Source organism: Pongo pygmaeus, chromosome 20 (assembly GCF_028885625.2).
Source record: "Pongo pygmaeus isolate AG05252 chromosome 20, NHGRI_mPonPyg2-v2.0_pri, whole genome shotgun sequence".
In the NCBI taxonomy this organism is placed as follows: Eukaryota; Metazoa; Chordata; class Mammalia; order Primates; family Hominidae; genus Pongo; species Pongo pygmaeus.
Window position 1 is genome coordinate 3,234,180 of NC_072393.2, and position 18,156 is coordinate 3,252,335.

The 18,156-nt window shown below is 60.0% G+C and overlaps 1 protein-coding gene across 5 annotated transcripts in view; it reads left to right on the forward strand.

Annotated features, from left to right (window-relative positions):
* The first annotated feature begins 1,147 nt into the window (after positions 1-1,147).
* Positions 1,148-18,156, forward strand: part of NFIC (nuclear factor I C) — a 108,816-nt gene continuing 91,807 nt past the window's right edge. For 2 of the 5 annotated variants that reach the window (XM_054461792.2, XM_054461795.2), the window contains exon 1: positions 1,148-1,302. In XM_054461792.2, the coding sequence (XP_054317767.1) occupies positions 1,300-1,302 (3 nt within the window). In that variant the 5' untranslated portion in view covers positions 1,148-1,299. Of the gene's footprint in view, positions 1,303-8,067; positions 8,268-18,156 lie in introns of those variants that run through there. The other 3 variants (XM_054461794.2, XM_054461791.2, XM_054461793.2) reach the window with 3 other exon arrangements.

An 18,156-nucleotide genomic window follows, 5' to 3' on the forward strand; every position in this document is an offset into this window, starting at 1 on the left:
GGGGGCTGGAACTAGGGAAAGACAGACAGAAGGGCCATAGCAGAACCCCTTTCACCCGTCAGGTCGGAGCAACACTCCCCCCCCCCACCCCCTGCAACCTCCCCCAGCTGCGCCAGACGCAGAGCCAGTGGGGGCGAGGGGGCGGCGCCTACTCTGCGGCTGTCAGAGGAGGGGGACTGCGGGAGAGCGCTTGGGGGGGGCGCTGCGGCAGCCGGTCCCAACCCGAAGCGGCTCTCGCGGCAGGGGCGGGGGCGCTGACCCACCTCGGCCCGGCCCCTCCTCCGCTGCGGAGGCCTCGCCATTAATCCTGACCGGGGGAGGGGGCGCCCGCTGCCCCCCACTTCCTACGGGGCCCGCTGCGAGCGCTCCCCCGCCGCCCCTGCCTGGAGCCCCTGCGGGACCCCCAGGGGACCCCTGCCCCCAGGTCTGTCGCCCTCGGTGTCGGAGTCTCTGTCTGTGTCCCCGTCTGTCCCGTCTCCCTGCTGTGCGTGTGTGTAGCCGCGTGTCCCCTGGACACCTGCAGTCACCGGCTAGGGCGGCTTGGGGGGGGGTCCCGGGGGTCGGCGCGTGGGTCCCTCTGAGGTCTGGGTGTCTTTCTGGGACTGTGCGTCTGTGTGATCTCGGGGTGCCAGCCCCACAGGCTGCGTGCGAGTGTGCGTCTGTGTTGACCTCCTGCAGAAGGTGTGTGTCCCAGATGCCCCACCGGCTTCGAGCATGGGTCCCCGTGTGCCCGGCGGACACCCACGGGCCGTGTGTCCGTCACACGCTGTAGGCGCCGCGCGTGGGGATCTCTGCGCGTGTCCGTGTGCGGTATGTGTGTGTCCGTGGCTGAGTCGAGGAGGCCCGGCCCGCCGGTGTCCCCGAGTCGCCTGCGCGCGAGTGTGTGTGTGCGCGTGTGTGTGCGCGCGCGCCGCGGCGAAGGTGGATCCGCTCGCTCCGCAGCGAGCCCGGCCGGGGCCCCGCGACCTGCAGCCGCCGCCGCCACCGCCGCCGCCGCTCTCCGGGCCTCCCCTTGTGCGGGCCGGGCCGGGGATGGAGCCGCAGCCGGAGCCGCCGCAGCCGGAGCCGCGGCGCGGAGCAGCCTGAGGCGCGGGCGGCGCGCGGGACCGGGGGGAGGGCGGGCCGAGGGGAGGGTCCTGCGGGCCGGGGGGGCGGGCGCGGCGCGCCCCCTCCCTGGCGCGCTCGCTCCCTCCCCCGCGCGCCCTCCCTCGCCGCCTCCTCCCGCCGCCTGCGGCCCCCCCTCGCCGGGGACCGAGCGCGCTCGCTCAGGCGCCGGCCTCGCCTCCTCGCAGCAGCGCCATGGTACGTCGCCGCACCCACTTTCGTTTTCGCCCGGGGACTTTTTGGGGTGGTGCGTGGGCTCCGGGCGAAAGTTGCAAGATCTGGGGGGACGGGGGCGGGGGCCGCCCGGAGGAGGGGCTCGAGGCGGGGACCCCCACTCGCCAGTCGCCACGGGACCCCTACCCATGATCCCCCCCCCCGCACCCCGGCTGGGGGCGGAGCTGGCGCGCGGGGCGCCGCGGGAGACCCCAAATGGGGGGCCCCTCGCAGGCGCCGCGGAGTTGGCGGGGAGCGCGGGGCCCCCCGGAGAAGGCCCCCGCAACCTCAGGCCGGGCCCCCGCCCCCTCCCCGGGCCAGACCCCAGGCGGGAGGGCGCGGCCCTGAGCGCACGACCCCCGAGCGCGCAGTCCGTGGGGGAGCCCGGGCCAGGGAGGGGGCGCACGGCGGGACGGCGCGTGGGGCGGGGGTCGCGGCGGCCCCCGCGGGGTGCCCCGGCCCGGGCGAGCGCGGCGCGCCAGCTAGCGGAAAATGGCCGCTGCGGAGAGGGGCGGAGAGCGCGCCGCGGCCGCCGCCGGGCGCCTTGAACTTGGAGCCGGGCGGGCGGCCGCGCTCGGCGCCGCGCAGGAGCAGCCGCCCCGCCTGCCCTCGCCCCGCCCCCCGCCCCGCCCCTTGGCAGACCCCGGCCCCGCTGCCGCGCGCGCGGTGTCCCCAGCTGGGAGGGACCCCCGGGTCTCGGCCCGGCGCGCCCCAGGCCCGGGAGCGGCGGTGCCTGCACTCGGGGTTCCGGTGTCCGGTCGACTGGCGTCGGTGTCGTGCGCACCTCGAGGGGTGCGTGGGAGCCCCTGCGCTCCGTAACGGGCCGGCATTGGCGTCTGGGGGAGCGTCTGGGGTGTGCGCGGCGGGGTGGTAGTGTACCTGCCTTGGGGCCGCGGGTCCCGGCGTGTCGGCTCCGCCGCTTTCTGTGTCCGCGTGTGTCTGCACATCCACGTGCTGGCGTGTGTTGTGTTGTGAGCGCCGCCCGCATTGTGCAGCTGCGGGACACTTGTGTCTTTGGATAACTGGGCGACTGTGCGCGCGTCCCTGTGAGACGGTGTTGTGAAACTATGGCTGGGCTGCGTGTCCGCGGAGCCGCGTGTCCCTGGGTGACCGTGGGGTGTCCCCGTGTGGGTGTGTGGCGGTTGGGGGGGTCGCCAGGGAGTGGAGAACTGTCGAGTGGCCGCGTTCCAGGGGGCAGTTGGGTGCCGCTTGCAGTGTGCGAGTGACTGGCTCTGAGCGCCCCCCTAGGGAAGGGTCTGCCTTCCACTCCCGGCCTTGCCTCCCCCAGTTCCCTTTTTCGTGTAACTGGGGACTGCCTGGGCGGCGGAGGAAGAGCGCTCCCTCCACCTTTTCAAAACTCTGTCCCTTTATCTACCCCCTACGTCCCCTCCACTTCCCCCAGCCTTCGGGGGTCCCCCGTCTGCTTGGCTCGAGGGGGTCCTGGCTGGAGGTTCGGGCGCGAGGTGGCGCCGGGACGCGATCACTCGGCACGCAGACGTCGCTCGCCAGGGGTTGCGCTTGCGCGGGGACCTGCCCCGAGGGGGCGGGGCGGCAGGGGTTCCCCCCTCCCTGAGAGGCCGTGGAAGTCCCGAGGGGTGGGTGGTTACAGCAGCACAGGGGTTAGGACGAGCCCGGGAGGTAGCCAAGGAGACCCCTATTATCCTATGCTGGAGAGAGCCTAGGGGCACTGGGACTGGTCCCGCAGTCCCGCCTCCAGCACTTGCCCCCAATGGACCAGAGGCCGTGGGCACAGAGAGCTGTTTTCTCACCTCCAGGGAAATCCCCGCCGCTCCCCACCCCCACCCCACCCCCAGTGCGTTTGATATAATTTTCTAAATATAAAAAGCCCAAGGCCAGGCTGGTCTCTCTCGCTTTCTTCTTGACATCCCATCATGGGGGGCTGTTTGGGATGTCAAGAAGGAGAGAAAACCCTCCCACAATGACACAGAGACCTCCCCCAACAATACTCAAGGTCATTCTCGGGTTGTCACCATCCCCCACACCCACTCCCAGCCTCAGACTCACAGTACTCTCCCTCCGCACTCCCGGAGGGACGGTTGGACGCCCTGGCCTTCAGCACACGGCATGGCCCTCTGTCCCCATTTTGGGTCCTGTGCACAGTGGGACACACGTGCATGCAGTCATAATTACACACACACACACACACACGACACTCCCTCACGGTGCCTGTGTCTGCATGACTCTGCACACACAACCACACAGAGACTCATAGGCCTGTCTAGAGACAGACGTCACACACACAGGCGTGCACAGACACACACGGGCAGACGCACTCATAGACACAAACACCGCACTTGCGGAGAGGTAGACAACCACATCTCACCCTCCTGCCCTTCCCTGTCCCCACCGCGTTTCTGCAGGGCCGAGAGCCTAGCCCTGGGCAGAGCTGGTGCAGGAGGAGCAGGGAAGTGGCGTGCTGTGTGTCATTGTGATGGTGCGTATGTGACTCTGTGTGTGCCTGTATGGGAATACCAGGGGGGTTCCACTTGTGGGTGTGTGTGTGCTTGTAAGAGTGTGTGGTTTTGTGTGGAGTGTGTGTGTGATTGTGGACAAGTGCCCACGTATTTGTGGTTGTGTCTGCACTTGTGTGGGGGCAGCTATGTCCATGTGTTGTGCTTGTAAAGAAGCGTCCTGTGGGGAGTTGGGAGGGTGTGTTTGTGGCTGTGTGTGTGCCATGTGGGTCGGTGTGTGTGTGTGTGTCTCTGCTCACCCCTCTTTGAGGAGGTATTTGAGGTCGGGTGTGGGGAAGGCTGTGATGATATATGGGTCTGTTTTTGTGTGAGTCTGTGCATGTATTTGTGTCTTTGAGTGTGTATGTAGCTGTGTGTCGTGTGGAGTCTGTGTCTGCAGCTGTTTGAGTCTGCACGATGTGTGTCTGTGGGTCTCTGTAGGTTGTAGTGTGTGGTGTGTGTGTCTACCTGTACCAGCCTCAACGGCCTGTCTGACCTTTGACTACTCGACTTTAACATCCCTTTCTATAGCCTCAGTTTCTCATCTGTAAAATGGGACCACATGGGACCCTTGCAAGGTTCCTGGGGAGCTGGCATTGTGAGCCCCTTGCTGAGCAGGTGCGGGGCTAGGGGAGGCTGACTGCACACTGCACTGCTGTATAATCATTTGCCTGCAAGATTATGCCCTTTATTATCTGGCTGTGGTGGCTGTGGGGTTACCATGGGGGGCTGGGGGTTCCTGTCTACCCTGCCTGAGCTGCTCTGTGAATTGCATTCAACTTTTTAAGTTTTCCTTTAATTACTGAAGCCATTAGTGATCATATGAAGAGGATACAACTGTATCCAGAGGAAAAAAATCCGACCTTTCTGATCACCCCCATTCCTGGGTGGAACCCCACTCCAGAATGTTACCATCTATATAGTTGGAGCATTTGCAGGAGTGAGAGATACACATTCTTATAGAGGATACATGTGCATATGTGTATATTTCCATAAAGGATGTACTTGTGGAAATACTTGTGTATTTCCATAAAGGAGATATATGTATATGTATGTGTGTGTGTATGTATATATATATATGTTTTTTTTTTTTTGAGACGGAGTTTTGCTCTGTTGCCCAGGCTGGAGTGCAATGGCATGATCCCAGCTCACTGCAACCTCCACCTCCCGGGTTCAAGCGAACCTCCAGCCTCAGCCTCCTGAGTAGCTGACATTACAGGCACCCTCGCCCATGCCCGGCTAATTTTTGTATTTTTAGTAGAGACGGGATTTTGCCACGTTGGCCAGGCTGGTTTTAAACTCCTGACCTCAAGTGATCTGCCTGCCTCGGCGTCCCAAAGTGTTGGGATTACAGGCGTGAGCCACTACACCCGGCCAAAGGAGATGTGTGTGTGTGTGTGTGTGCGTGTGTGTGCATCTGTGGGTATGTAAAGGATACTATGTATATTTTTATAAATACATGTGTACTCTTTAAAACCCTAAATGAGATCTTGAATTTCCTTGCTGGGTCTACAGCAGTGGGGTCTCAGCCAGGGGTGATTCTGTTCCCATGGGATACTTAGCCATGTCTAAGGACATGTGTGGTTGTCACGACTCGGGGGTGCCCCTGGCATGGAGTGGGTGGAGGCCATGGACTCTGCTCAGCACCCTGCAGTGCCCAGGACAGCCCCAACCCAGAGAGCGATCCAGCCCCAGTGTCCACAGTGCCGAGGGGGAGAGCTCTCCAGCTTCCTGTCCCCCCACTTGTCTCTTGGGGACATTATGAGTTGGGAGCCGCTGGTTTTACTCAGCTGCATAGTGTCCCGGCCTGTGCTGGGATTACTATACCGGTTCCCCACAGATGGACAGCATGGCTGCCTCCAAATTGTGGGCATTAGTTTTATAGGTGGCAGTCAACTCTTTTGTGCTCCTGTATCTGGGACAGTTACAGAGATGCCGAAGAGTGAAATAACTGTAGAGAGAGTGCTTTGAAAAAAAAAAAAAAAAAGAGCCAGATTGTGCTGGAAAGTGCCAGGAGCTAAATCATGCACCCATCTTCTGGGCCCTCCACACGCAGGTCCAAATCTACCAATTGTCTTTTTAAAGAAACTACGATGTACAGTTCCCTGTTGTAACCACGAGCAGGTATTTGCTGACTTGCCTACAACCTTGGAGGGTTATGAGCTGGCGTCGCCCCATTTCACGGAGGGAGAGCCGAGGTGCAGAGAGATGAAGCTGCTGGCTGGAGGAGACATAGACCCAAGCAGGGACCCTGCACTGCAATTTAGGGAACCAACTGTGTGTGCTGCGGGGGGCCCTTCCCACCCAAACTGGGATATACGCTGCTGTTCGTACACTTGCAGAAGCTTCTCCCTGCAGCTACCACCACCAATAATATTCACACACCCTTCCCACATGCTATGTAAAGACTCCAACCTTCCCCACCTTCCAAGATGCGTCCTGTTACCATAGTCATTTTACAGATGAGGACACCGAGGTTCCAAGAGGGGCAGTCTCTGCTCTCTAAACTTCACCTTCCAAAGGATTCTAAGCTGCTGAATGAAGGTTGCAGGCAGGGTGGTCTGTACAGGGGAGGGAGGGTGGAAGGCTCGGGGTCTGGAAGTCTAGGAGGATTGTCTGAAGTCAACTGCAACTTTTAAATGTCTGTGAATTTTAGATTTCACCCTATATGTGTCCCTAGCGTGTTTTAATAAAATATTGCTTCACGTTATATTAGTATGTGGATTTCCAGATACACTTCTTACCATTTAATTCAAATGTTCCCCACAGCTGCACAGTGGGTTTAAAACACACAGACACACACGCACATTTATGGAGCGTTTGCGATGTACTAAGCACTGTTTGAATAATGTCACCGTGATGCAGAGAGGAGCCTGTGGGGGGCCTAGGGAACCTACGCTCCAGGAATTCTGCTCCCTCCTAGTTTACCTGTCAGGCCCTGGGCAAGTGGCTTCCGTTCTCTGGGCCTCAGTTTCCTCTCCTGTAACGCCTGAGGATAATGGGTGCTGGTATCTTCTGTGCCCCTGGGCCTGGGGCACCTGCCCCATCTTGGTGAGAGGGTATCATTTGTCCTTGGGAAGCTCAGAGAGATGAGGTGAAATGGCCAAGCTTTCTAAGAATGTGTCTTTAGTGGACATTTGACCGAAGGTCAAGGCTCTGCTAAGGTCATTGTCCTTATCCCCAGCAATCCCACAGGATGGGCACCTTTAAGCCACTTTATAAGGGAGAACCTTTCGGGTGGGAATGAGAAACACAGCAGCCTCTGAGCTAGCCTGGGAGGATCCAGGGAGTGAACCGGGGGAGGGTTGGGGCCCTGTCATCAGATGCCCTGGGGGCTCAGACGGAGGCAGGCCAGGTCTCTGCCCTGTTATTCTAGAAGGAGAACAGAATGTGGGCTCCGGGGCCAGATGGCCTGGCTCCAAGCCACACTTGCCATACCTCAGTCTTGAGATCTGTGAAAAGGGCACACCCCTGAGGCAGGTGGAAATTATTGGATACCCAGGGGGAGGCTGCAAGGGTTTATCTGGCCAGCTGGAGATCCCGCCTGGACGCTGTCCTCCTGGGGTGCTGGAGAGACACTCAGGCGAGGCCACCCCGCCCCTGCCCCTTGGGTGCTGGGTGAAGAGAGCAAATTCTGGAGCCTCCCGTGTTAGCCTGGGCCCTTCTGGCCAAGGAAGGGACGGCTGCACACAAGCCCCTGTAGCTGGGGACCCGCAGCCCCTGCCTGGCTCTGGGGGGAGAAGGGAGCCAGGGTGCTGTGGGACCAGCTCACCGTGCACCCAGGGTCGTACATCTTTAAGGGGAAAGAGGCGCGCTGGCCGGCCTCTGCGCACGTCACTTCTTCATTCCTTCCCTCCCCCCCTCCGGCTCGTTCCTCCAACTTCCCGGCCAGCTCGGGGGTGATGGGGGGGGTGGGGAGGGGGGAGCCTTAAAAATCCACCTCTGGCCCCTCAATGTCCAGAAACAACCCAGTCCCCCCTCTCCGCTTGATCCGATTGGGGGTCACCCTGCAGTCCTGGGGTCCCGGTCTAGTGCCCTGGGGCATTGCGTAAATACGGGAGGGGGGGTCCTGAGACGTCGGGGGAGGCTCTCCTTTCTCGCTCGCGCCCTTTTTTCCCTCGTTTCTCTGAAAGTTGGGTGTTGAGAAGTGGGAGGTTCAGGGTGGGAGGGTGTCAGAGGGTAGAGAGAGAGACAGAGAGACAGAGACGGGGGAGAGAGGAAGAGAGAGACAGAGAGAGAGACAGACGGAGGGAGAGAGGGACAGAGAGCGAGGCGGGTGGCGCGAGAGAGGGAGAGCAGGAGGAAGGAGGAGGGAGATCGAGGGAGGAGGCGGCGAGGAGAGCGCGCCGGCCGCGGGGCGGGGGGGGGCGGGGGGGTGGTTTGGAAAAATGACTCAGTAAGTTCAGCGCGCCCGCTCCGGCCGGCCCTGCGCCTCCCGCCGCGCCCGGGATGTATTCGTCCCCGCTCTGCCTCACCCAGGTACGGTCCTCGCCCAGCCCCCGCCGGCGCCCCCGCGCCCCGTGCCCCGCGCCCCCCGCATCCCAGCCCCGGAGTTTTGAAGCCGAAGGAGGCGGGACGAAAAAGGCGCGCGTCCCTCCCGCCATCCCTGCCCGGGATGCCCTCCGCGCCGAGGGCTGGGGTCCGGTGGGGGGATGGGCAAGCTGGGGCACCCCCCCCCACCCTTACCTACCGCGGACCCCCTACGCGGGACTCCCGCCCAGCCCCCCCACCCCCAACTCTCGGGACCTCTCCCGGATGTGGGGCTTGGTCTGCAGATTTGCGCCCCCCCCTACTCCGACGCACTCCGCACCCCCGCCTCGACACTCGGAAAGGTCGGGGTGGGGGCTGGCCCCCCTCCAGCAAGGGCTCTGCGGGAAGCCCCCCGCCTGCCTCTGAGAGGAATCTAGGGGGTCGTGATTGCACCCTGGGTCTCCCCAGCTGGAGAGAAAGGGACCTCTCATGTGTTTCCCCCATGTCCCCCCACCAAGGTTGTGCGGGCCACCCTGGCCCTCGGCCGCCTTTCCCCCGTTATTGGCCCACGTGTGCATGGAGGGGGAGGGGGTAGAAGAAGTTGGAGGCCCAGGAGGGGGAAGGGTGCTCTGGCGGCCCGGCTGGGTCCCCCCCCCTTTGCAACCCCCCCAGCACCGTCCCGGTATTTTCGGTATTTTCGCTGCATCGATTCTGGATTCTGGATTCTGGATTCTGGAGCCGCCGCCGCCGGGAGGAGCGGGAGGCCCGGTGCTCTGGGTCTGGCCCGGGCACTGCGGCGCTGCGGACGCCCTCGCCAGCCCGGCACCTGCCCCTGCCCCTGCCCCCTCCCCCTCCCCCTCCCCCTCCCGTAGCCTCTCACCCCTGGCCGCACTCCCAGACTGCCCCGGGGCCGAGCCTTGTGCAATGGCCGAGGGGGTGTGTGGGGAGGGGGCGGCTCCCCCCGGGGACTCCTTCCAGCCCAGGCTCCCGGGGACCCCGAGGTCTGCAAGTTCCGTTTTCTAGACCGCTGCTTTCCTCCATACGCAGTGTTCTGGAGAGGTTCTGGAGAGGCTGGAGAGGTTCTGGCCTCAGTTTCCCCTGAAGTGACGTGCGGCTAAGGCCGGTTCTGGAGAGGGGGCAGTATGGCGGGCAAACTGTAAAGTCCCGGCACGTGGGGGGTGCGATTCCAGCGAGGGCCAGGCTCGTCTTAAGGAGCACTGTGTGGGGAGTATATGAGTCCCCGGCTTCCGCCCCAGGGCATGGTGCAGCAAGGGACCCCCCACGCCAGGCATGGTCCTTGGTAGGGTCTTTCTCACCGGCCCCCTGCAGCTGACAGGGAATGTGGGAGCTGGTGCTGAGGGGGTCTGAGGTCTGTCCTACCTGTGATCCCCTGAGTGACCTTGGGTAAGTCCCTGTCCCAGCCTCAGTTTCCCTTTCTGAGCAGCTTTGGGGAGGGGTTCCCGAAGAAAGCATCTCTTTGAAGTTCTCCAAGAACAACTAGGGTTTGAGTGGGCACGCTGTGTGACCTTGGGCAGGCTTTGAAGTCTCTGGGCTTATGGGGTGACTGAGGTGTCCCCGCTCTGTCCTCGCCAGCTGGAAGGAGCCATTTGGGAGGGCTGAGCGGAGGGGAGGCTGTTCCAGGCTGGGGAGGTTGGAAGGCTGCCTGTGCACCCTGGAATTCCCCCATCAGGGCTGGTTGGGAGACATCCTGGTTGCTGGGGAGGGTTGGGGGGTAGTAAGAACCCCAGTCCAGGCTTTGCCTCAGAGAATTGCTAACTCGGCCTCAGTTTCTCCAGGAACAGGGCAAGGACCAGCCAGGAGGGCTGTCTGTGGAAACCAAAAAACGGAGAGGCTAAAAACTAAAAACTATCCAGGGGTGCTGCGTGCAAGAGACAGAGATGAGAAGACAGAGACGGGCAGAGACGGAGGCAGACAGCTCCCAGGCCAGGATGGGGACAGCGAGTCCCAAGTGCAGGGGGCTCCCTCCTCCCCTGTGATTCTCCCCTCTGCCCCGCCGTCCACCCCAGCCCTGGAGTGGAGCTGGGGACCCCCTTTCCAGTTTCTCTTCAGCCTGAATGTAATCCCCACTGCTCCCCCAAGGCCCAGCCTGGTCTGGGGTAGCCAGCGGGGCGGGCTGGGGGACTCAGAAGGACCCTGAGTGCCCCATGCAGGAGCCTCCCACCCAAGTCCTGGCTGTCTGACTCAGTTTCCCGAATCACGTCCCCTCCGTTTCTCTCATCTTGGTCTCTTTTTGTCTATCTTTATCTCTGTCTTTCTCTCTGTTTTGCTCTGACTCTGTGTGTGTGTGTCTGTTTCTCCCTGTCTCTCCATCTCTGTCTGTCCCTGCCTCTGTTTCACTCCCAGTCACTGTTGGTCTCTTTCTGTCTGTCTTTCTCATCCTCTGTCTCTCTGATGTCTCAGTCTCTCCCACTGTCTCTGTCTCTTCATGTCTATCTCACCATCCCTTTCTCCTCTTTGTCTCTGCACGTCTCTTTGATGTGTCTCTGTCTCTCTGTCTCTCCCTCCCTTTGCCCTCTTTGTGTGTCTCTCCGACCTGTCTCTGTCTGTTTCTCTGTCTCTGTCTCTCTGCCCCCTTCCTCTCTCTCTCTGTGTTTCTCTCCAATATGTCTGTCTCTTCATCTCTGTCTCACCTTCCTTTTCTCCTCTCTCTGTCTCTGCATGTCTCTCCTTACTCCTCTCTCTCTGTCTCTCTCTGTCTGTCTCTGTCTCTGGGCCTCCCTCTCCCCCTTTTCCCGGCTAATTTTACAACCTGAGCCCAACCGAAAATAGCTCTCTTTTAGCTGATCCGACCCGCATCCTTCTCGGGAGCCGAGGCTGGCGAGGGGTGGGGGGCATCTCGGTGCCAGCCCGCTCTGTGCCACCCGGGCCCGGCCCGCCGAGGGGGGAGTGGGCGCTGGCGGCCCTGGGGCATTCTGGGAGCCCCGGGCTGGGCTCGGCGGTGACTCAAGCGCTTTTTCACTTTTACTCTTAAGAGGAACTGTGTGGAGCCCGTGGCTCCCATAAATCCTGCCGGCGGGAAGGCCGGCCTCCCCGCGCCTGCTCTGGGCCTCCCTCCCTGCCTCCCTCCCGCCGGCGCCACCGCCACGTTAGTTATTCCGGGTTTGGGGCCAAGTGCCTCTTGGCCGCAGCGTGGCGGGTTCCCCGGGCCACCTCCATCCCGCCACCGGGTCCCTGCCTCATTCATTCATTCTTTCCTTTATTCCTTCGTCCCATGCCCTCTCGGAGTACAGTGTGCTTTGCTGCCATTTCTCCAGCAGGGTAACTGAGGCTGGGAGAGGCTGTCCTCCCACCCCAGACCCCCGACCTTTGTTGGATTTTCTAGATCTTCCTTAAGCATCTCCTGGGCCCTGGGGATAGGTGGGGGTGGGGGAGGCAGCAGGGTCCAGGCCCAGTGTAGGTTCTTAGAGGGAGCTTGGGGGGTGCCTACCAGGAGCAGGGGGCCTGCAGCCCCTCAGTACTGGGAGAGGGGCTAAAAGTCAGAGAGGGCCAGGGCCTGCCTGAGGTGGCACAGTGGGGCTGGCAGAGCTGGGGTTCAGGCCATTTTCCATCTGGCGGCTTGGGCAGGTGGGCGTTCTCTCCCCGTGTACCCCCGACCCGGGGCCTGGTGGCCTCTGATTCACTCTCTACAAGGCGCCACCACTCTCCCGGTGTATCTCCCTCTCGGTCTCTCTGTGCATCTCTCTCTGTTTCTCCCCCTCCTCTCTCTGCGGCGGAGGTGCCTCTGCGCGCCAGGGCCAAGCGCCCTGTAAATCACCAAAGCTGGGATTCTGGCAGAGTCAGCGTTCTCCTCTCTCTCTCTCTCTCTCTGTCTCCCTCCCTTTCTCCCCCCATCTTGCTCGTTTCTCCTCTCTCCTTCTCTTTCTCTCTCCTCCTCTCTCCCCCTTCTCTCTCCCTCTCCTCTGTCTCCCTTTCTCTCTTTCCCTCTTCCTCTCTCTCTATCTCTCCCCGTCTCCCTTCTCTCCCTCTCTCCTTCTCTCTTCTCTCTCTCTGTCTCTCTCTTTCTCTCTCCCTACCTCCCTCTCTCTCTGTTCCTCTTCTTCTCTCTCTCTCTCTGTCTCTCTGAGCTGGTCTCCCTCCCTGTCTCACACCAAATGGATGGGAAACAGTGCCTGGGCTTCCTGCCCCGGCCACGGCCCACCCCCCACTCTCCTGCGTGTGTCCACGCTGACCTCACCTGGGTGCCGGTCTGCCCTGCAACACACAGTGTGCCGGCACCCATGTCCTGACCAGGACACATCCATGACCACACACTGGGCGCACATGCGTGCACACTCCCTGACACCCACACGGACGAGGACACAGCTCTGCCTGCCTCGGATCTGCCCTGATGGGGATCACCAACACACAGACCTAGAGTGCCCCTCGGATCTGCCTGAAAATCTTGCTCAGGAGGCTCCAAACCCAATATAGTACCAGGTGTAGAGAAGGTGCCAAATAACTGCTATAGAGTGGTGCCAAATAAGTGCTGCTGTGCTTGTGATTGTTGCTAAACTAATTCCCCTCTTTCCTGACTCTGGTGGGTGACCTGCCCCCACCCCCGGACTGTTTCTTGCCCTGAAATGAAGTCAGCAGAAACCCCCACTTCCTCGGGGCTGCTCAGATTCAGGGAGGCAGCACAATTTTTTTTTTTTTTTTTTTTTTGAGGTAGAGTCTCGCTCTGTCGCCCAGGCTGGAGTGCAGCGGTGCGATCTTGGCTCACTGCAATCTCCAGGGAGGCAGGACATTTCTGAGGTCCACACTGCAGGGCTTGGTACTCAGTAGGTGCCCAATAAATACCTGTTGCGTGAATGAATGAATGAATGAATGAATGCTTTTAGTTGAGAGCCGGGACTTTGGTCTTCCCGAGCCTCCATTTCTCCGCCAACATAAAATAAGAAACATAATGGCACTTTCCTCAGAGATATCGAAGTACCTTAGTCCAACACCTGGTATACAGTAGGTGCCAAATAAGTGCTGCTGTGCTTGTGGTTGTTGCTAAACTAGTAATTGCATTGAACACCCCAGAGGCATTTTCCAATTTCCCTCCCTTCCCTCTGTGTGTATTTGCGCAGCGTAAGCCCAGCTTTGGGCTGGATGACAAGGACAGTGGTGACCTGGAAAGGCCCAGGCTCAGACCCCTCTCCACTGTGGCATTTCTGTTAGTCTTTCTTTTCTTTCTTTTTTCTTTCTCTCTCCTTCCTTCCTTCCCTCCCTCCCTCTTTTCTTCCTTTCTTCTCTTTCTCTCTCTCCCCCCCCCGCCCCAGAGTCTTGCACTGTAACCCAGGCTGGAGTGCAGTGGAGTGATCTCAGCTCACTGCAACCTCCGCCTCCTGGGTTCACGCGATTCTCCTACCTCAGCCTCCCAAGTAGCTGGAATTACAGGCACGCGCCACCACGCCCGGCTAACTTTTGTATTTTTAGTAGAGACGGGGTTTCGCCATGTTGGCCAGGCTGGTCTCAAACTCCTGACCTCAGGTGATCCACCTGCCTCAGCCTTCCAAAGTGCTGGGATTACAGGCATGAGCCACTGTGCCCGGCCTCTGTTAGTCTTTTCTCCCTGCCCAGCCCTGTCCAGGGTCTCCCTGAGTTTGACCCAGCCCTGTGTGGGTACCAGCCTTCCTTACACATGGGGGTGCATGGATGAGGGGGGTCCCAGAAGCAGAAGATGGGAGCATTGCTTCAGTGGTCTGGATGCTGGAGATGCTAACAGATCAAGGCTGTGCCCTTGTGGGACTGACAATCTAGGCCAGGTCGGAGGCGGGCAGGAAACAAGGTGACCAGGACTCCTTGAGGATGTGGCGTGCGACCGACCTCGGGGATCAAACAAGGGGAAGGGAACCACGTGGGACTCGGAGAGTGTGCACGGTGCAGACCAGGTGTCACTGGACGCTCTGGCCGGAGACTGTTTGCTCAAGAGGCCCAGGAGTGGGGGGTGGGGTGCCAGGAGGCGCAGGGACCAGTCCCAGCTCAGTTCCTTCCTGACTGTGTGACTTGGGTGGAAGATTTCATGCCTCAGTCTCCTCCTCGAGGTAGTGGGTACAATGATAGTGCCCACTTTCATAGTAGGCTTTTTTTTTGTTTGAAATGGAGTCTCGCTCTGTCGCCCAGGCTAGAGTACAGTAGCACAATCTGGGCTCACTGCAACCTCCGCCTCCCGGTTCAAGCGATTCTCCCGCCTCAGCTTCCCAAGTAGCTGGGATTGCAGGTGTGTGCCACCGCACCCGGCTAATTTTGGTGTTTTTAGTAGAGATGGGGTTTCACCATGTTGGCCAGGCTGGTCTTGAACTCCTGACCTCAGATGATCCGCCCGCCTCGGCCTCCCAAAATGCTGGGATTACAGGTGTGAGCCACCATGCCCAGCCCCCATTTCGTAGTAGACGTGATAGCTCAGCAAACGCTCAGCCTCTAAGAGGTACAGCCTCGCTCCCTGCCTCTCTCCTCCACCTCCAGGCCCCTCTGGCTCAGCCCTCATTGTCCTCCCAGAACATCAAGGCACAGAGGGAAGTAGGGGACCCAGGGTTCATTTTGCTGACTCACTGCCTTGGCAGAGAGTTTGAACCCTGTGGACTCAGTTTACCCAAATTCCTCACTGTGGCCCACAAAGCCCTGCCCAACCTGTCCTTGTCCCCTCCTCAACCCTCCCCTCCTCTCTCTTTCCCCCTTGCTCATTCTGCTCCAGCCACATGGGCCTCCTCGCTGTTCCTCTAACACGCCAGGTGTGGTCCTGCCCCAGGGCCTTTGCACGACCCATTTCTCCATCAGAAAAGCTCCTGGCCTGGAGTGCCATCTCTCAAGACTTTGTTCAGGTGTCTCCTCCTGCAAGAGACCTTCCTGGACCACCCCAAGCTAAAAAACACCCACCACCCCAGAGATTCTCTGGTCCCTCAAACTCTTAAATTTCTTCAGAGCCCTTTGCCCAACTTGACGTTTTATTACATATTTTGCTGATTTTAACCATCCGTCCCTGCCCCAGATCTGGATCCAGGTGAGGGCCGAGCCCAGGTCCCTGCCAAGTCCTCGGCACCGTGCCTGGGACCGGCATGCAGCAGGCACTCACTAAATGTTTGCTGAGCAACAGAATGAATCTTCTGTCTCTGGGAGCCATTCACATGTCCACAGGCTGTGATTCTCTGAGCCAGGGGAAGGAGCGGCCCAAGGTTAGAGCCTGACGCTGGTGCCTGATGGGCCTGGGATTGTCCGTGTGACCATGGACAAGTCATCCGACCTGGAGAAGACGGCATTAGAACTAGGGCTTTGAAGTATGCGTAGAAGTTTGGGATAAGTGCTAAGTAGGTAATGAGCTAGATTCTCATGAAGGATTGTTGAGTCACTTTTACTTGGAAACTTTTGGTTTGGAAATTGGAGTTTCATGTCCTGGTTTGCCGGCCTGGACTTTCAGGGTGTGAGGAGCACAGGGAGGTGAGTGAGGGGCGCCACCCAGTGCGTGCATGGTCATTCAGCAAGGTCTTGGGTCCAGATGTCTCTCTCCCAGCTGCTGCTGCTCTCTTTGGCCAGTAAGTCCCAGTGGGCTAAGCTGGGGTTTCCAGGAAAGACCTGGCCTTGTTCCCCTTCTCCCCATCACCTTGCAAGGAACAAGGTCACCAGGCAAGCTCCCCTGTCTCCAGCAGGCTGCAATATTCCTTTCTGCCCATTGTACAGAATGACAGACTGAGGCTTATCTGAGGTGATCTGTTCCCCAGCCATTCAGATGGTGAAAATAGACATTACTGTCACCCAGCCACCTTCTCCGACAGTGGGTGCCTCAACTCTGGGCCTCAGGATTGGAGACGGGGAGGTGATAGAACTGGATGGTCCTGGCTAGATCTGGGAAACCCTGGGTTGAGGAGAAAAGGCTGCTTGAAGGAGGGGACACTGGAGATAGGGCGTTGAGGGATGTATAGGAGTTTGTGAGGATTTTCAGTATCTAGCTTGTCTTGGTTATCTCTTTTGCCAGTTGGGCCTCTGAGGGCAGTAGGAGGTCCCTGGGGAAGAGGCCCTGGTTATTGCAGGTCATGTGGGACAAACAGAGTGACAGCCGGCCAACCGGGCCCTGCCTCTCACCTGGTCTGATCCCCTGGGGAGGACAAGGGAGGATGGGGCAGCAGGTCCATGACCCAGTTACAAGCTGTTTGTCTTCCTGCCTCTGTAACTAGCCGGGGTCACCACTGACGTGGGTGCCCACCCCTGCCCGCCTCCCTGGCACCTGTCCCCGGAAAGGGCACAGAGAAGGAGAGGAACATAGAGAAGGGAGGGGCAGTTAGGGAGGCAGAAGGGAACTCAGATCTAGGAGGGGCCAGATGAGAAAAGGAATTCAGAGGAGAGGGGAAGTGGGGAGGGGGAATTCAGAGAGAGAGGGGGGTTGGGGAGAGAAGGAGTTGGGGGGACAGTGATCCCTGCCCCCATCATGGATGCCCCTGTCCCTTCCAGCAGCCTCTTATCACAGCCCCAGTAAGCGCCAGAGCTTGGGTGGCAGCCACAGCCCCAGCTGGACACCATTGTCCGGGCCTCCTGCCCACCTGGCATCCCCTCCACAGGCAGGTCCTGCGCCTCTATGGATCCTCTCTGCCGCATCGCCCCCACCGCCCCCACTGCCCGGCTTCCCTGGCCAGACCATCTGGGCTCTGGTCCCAGCTCTGCTGACCGGCTGTGTGACCCTGGACAAACCGCTCCCCATCTCTGGGTCTCATCCAGTCAGGGGCAGGGACGAGACTGGACAGGGCCTGGGCCGGGCCCCCTCCACCTCCCCTTTGCCTTAGCAGGTTGGCTGGGGAAGCGGGGGCAGCGGAAAAGGGCCCTGAGGTCCGGTCCCCGCCGCAGCTGTTACGGTGACTCACGCTTTGGGGGACATTGGGGTGGGGGAGCTTCGCTGGTACAAGCTGACTCTGGTCTCACTGGGTGGGAGGCTATTTTCAGAGCCTCAGTAATAGGTGAAATCTGATGTCCCACCCCTCCCCCCCGAAGCACCTCACGGCCGGAGGTGGCCCAAGGGGACGTGGAGCACAGAGCAGGGAGGGTGATCTGGCAGCGGCTGCTCTGCCCATCCCGGCCTGGAAATGGGACCGAGTCCAGCCACATCCGCTGGCACACACAGTGGGAGTCCAGGGTCAACGTCTCCCTACCTTCCTGAGACCCCAATCTTACAGAGAACAGGCTGTTCTCAGAAAGGGACCCGTGGCCTTCCAGGGGGTCAGGGCCCTGGTTCTTATCCTCACACTGGCCCCGAGACCCTGTGGGACCTCAGCCAGGTCTCCGCCCCTCTCTGAGCCTTAGTTTCCATGCCACGGAACACGCAGCGGGGCCTCAGGCTGTTCCCTGCTTCCTGGAAGATTGTCTGCAATCAAAATGATCATTGCAGCAATCATGTCCATAGTAATGAAAATACCCCAGCGTCCTGGAGGGGCCGACGCAGGAGGATCGCTTGAGCCCAGGAATTCGAGACCAGCCTGGGCAACATAGCAAGACCCCCATCTCTACTAAAAGTACAAAAATTAGCTGGGCATGGTGGCGCACCTGGAATCCCAGCTACTTGGGAGGCTGAGACATGAGAATCGCCTGAACCCAGGAGGCAGAGGTTGCAGTGAGCTGAGATCATGCCACCGCCCTCCAGCCTGGGCAACAGTGTGAGACACTGTCTCAAAAAAAAAAAAGGAAAGAAAGAAAATATCCCAGTGCCTTGGGAGGCCAAGGTGGGAGGATCACTTGAGCCCAGGAGTTTGAGAGCAGCCAGGGCAACATAGTGAGTGAGACTCCATCTCTGCAAAAATAAAAATTAGCCAGACATGGTGGTTTGCACCTGTAGTCCCAGCTACTGAGGAAGCTGATGTGGGAGAATTGCTTGAGTCCGGGAGTTCAGGGCCCAAGTGACCTAAGACACTGTACTCCAGTGAGACACCTTTTT